The 1425-nt window shown below is 67.6% G+C and overlaps 1 protein-coding gene across 1 annotated transcript in view; it reads right to left on the bottom strand.

Annotated features, from left to right (window-relative positions):
* TNS2 (tensin 2) overlaps positions 1 to 1425 on the bottom strand; it is an 8720-nt gene that overhangs the window by 1014 nt on the left and 6281 nt on the right. The window contains exons 11-12 of the mRNA XM_039705757.1: positions 1257 to 1334; positions 61 to 247 (exon numbers count right to left, since the gene is read on the bottom strand). Of these exons, the coding sequence (XP_039561691.1) occupies positions 61 to 247; positions 1257 to 1334 (265 nt within the window). The remainder of the gene's footprint in view (positions 1 to 60; positions 248 to 1256; positions 1335 to 1425) is intronic.

Below are 1425 nucleotides of genomic sequence, written 5' to 3'. Positions count from 1 at the left end.
GGTGGGTGGGGGGTCAGGGGGTCTGGGTTTGGGGTTTGTTGGGGTTTGGGGGTGCCTCACTTGCGCTGCCGGTCCGTCAGGGTGATCCCCTGCACCGACACCTTGAAGTGCACGGGGCTGGGGGGCGGCCGGGGGGAGCCCCCCGCACTCGGGGCCCCCTCCAGGAGGGTCCCCACGGCCTTGGCCACGGCCTGGGGCCCCGTCAGCGCCCCGGTGCCCACCGAGCCCAGGAACAGCACGGAGCAGGCTGGGGAGCAACGGGGGAGCTGCCCGAACGGGACCAGCACCCCGGAACGGGAACAGCGCCCCAAAAAAGGGAACAGCGCCCCGAAACCGGGAACAGCACCCCGGAACGGGACCAGCGCCCCGGAACCGGGAACAGCGCCCCGAAACCGGGAACAGCACCCCAAAAACGGGAACAGCGCCCCGAAACGGGACCAGCGCCCCAAAACTGGACCAGAGCCCCAAAAAAGGGAACAGCGCCCCAAAACCGGGAACAGCACCCCCCCAGGAACCGTCCCGGCAGGGACACTGAGGGGCCGGGGGGCTCTGGGGGGATCTGGGGGGCTGGAGGAGTCTCTGGGGGGTCCCGTCAGCTTTTCGGGGGGTTCCCCGCTGTTTGGGGGTGTCCCCGCAGTTCTGCGGGTTCCCGCGGTTTTTGGGGTTCCCGCGGTTTTGGGGGAGGAGCCGCGGTTTTGTGGTGTCCCAGTGGATGTTCAGGGGGTCCACGCGGGGGTTTTGGGGTGTCCCCGCGGTTTTTGGTGTGTTCCCTCGTGGGTTTCGGGAGTTTCCCAGGGGAATTTTGGGAGTTCCAGCGCCCCGGAACCGGGAACAGCAACCCGAAACTGGGACCAACCTCCCCAAAACTGGGACCAGCCTCTACAAAACCAGGGCCATCATCCCCAAAATTGGGACCAACCTCCCCGACACCAGGACCAGCAAGCACCCCGAAACCGGGACCTGCCCCCGCAGTGCCCCCAGTCCCGATGCCAGCCCCACAGTGAGCCAACTGCAGCACCGCCCCAGAGCCCCCATCCCAGTGCCCCCATCCCACCGGGAGTTTCCCAGGGGAATTTTGGGAGTTTGGGAGCTTTTGGGGGTTCCCGGGGGATTTTGGGTTTCTCCCGGGGGGTTTTTGGGGTGTCCTGAGAAGGGGTTGGGGTGGTGTACCCGCAGTTGGAGGGGGGAGGGTCCCTGTGGGGGTTTTGGGGTGTCCGCAGGGTTTTGGGGTGTTCCCGCAGTTTTGGAGTGCCCACCTGCGTGGGGGATGCGGAGGGCGCAGGGCAGCGAGATGGGGGTGATGGAGTGCTGCAGCACCAGCGCCGGGAGGCTCCCTGGGGGGGAGAGGGGTCAGGGCACCCCAAAACCCCCAGTGACCGCCCCCAGCCCCCCCAGATTCCCTCAGACCCCGACAACCCCCCGACC

The sequence above is a fragment of the Passer montanus genome, unplaced genomic scaffold (genome assembly GCF_014805655.1).
Source record: "Passer montanus isolate IOZ18808 unplaced genomic scaffold, ASM1480565v1 scaffold183, whole genome shotgun sequence".
Taxonomy (NCBI): Eukaryota; Metazoa; Chordata; class Aves; order Passeriformes; family Passeridae; genus Passer; species Passer montanus.
This window is presented reverse-complemented; position numbering and strand designations above follow the sequence as displayed.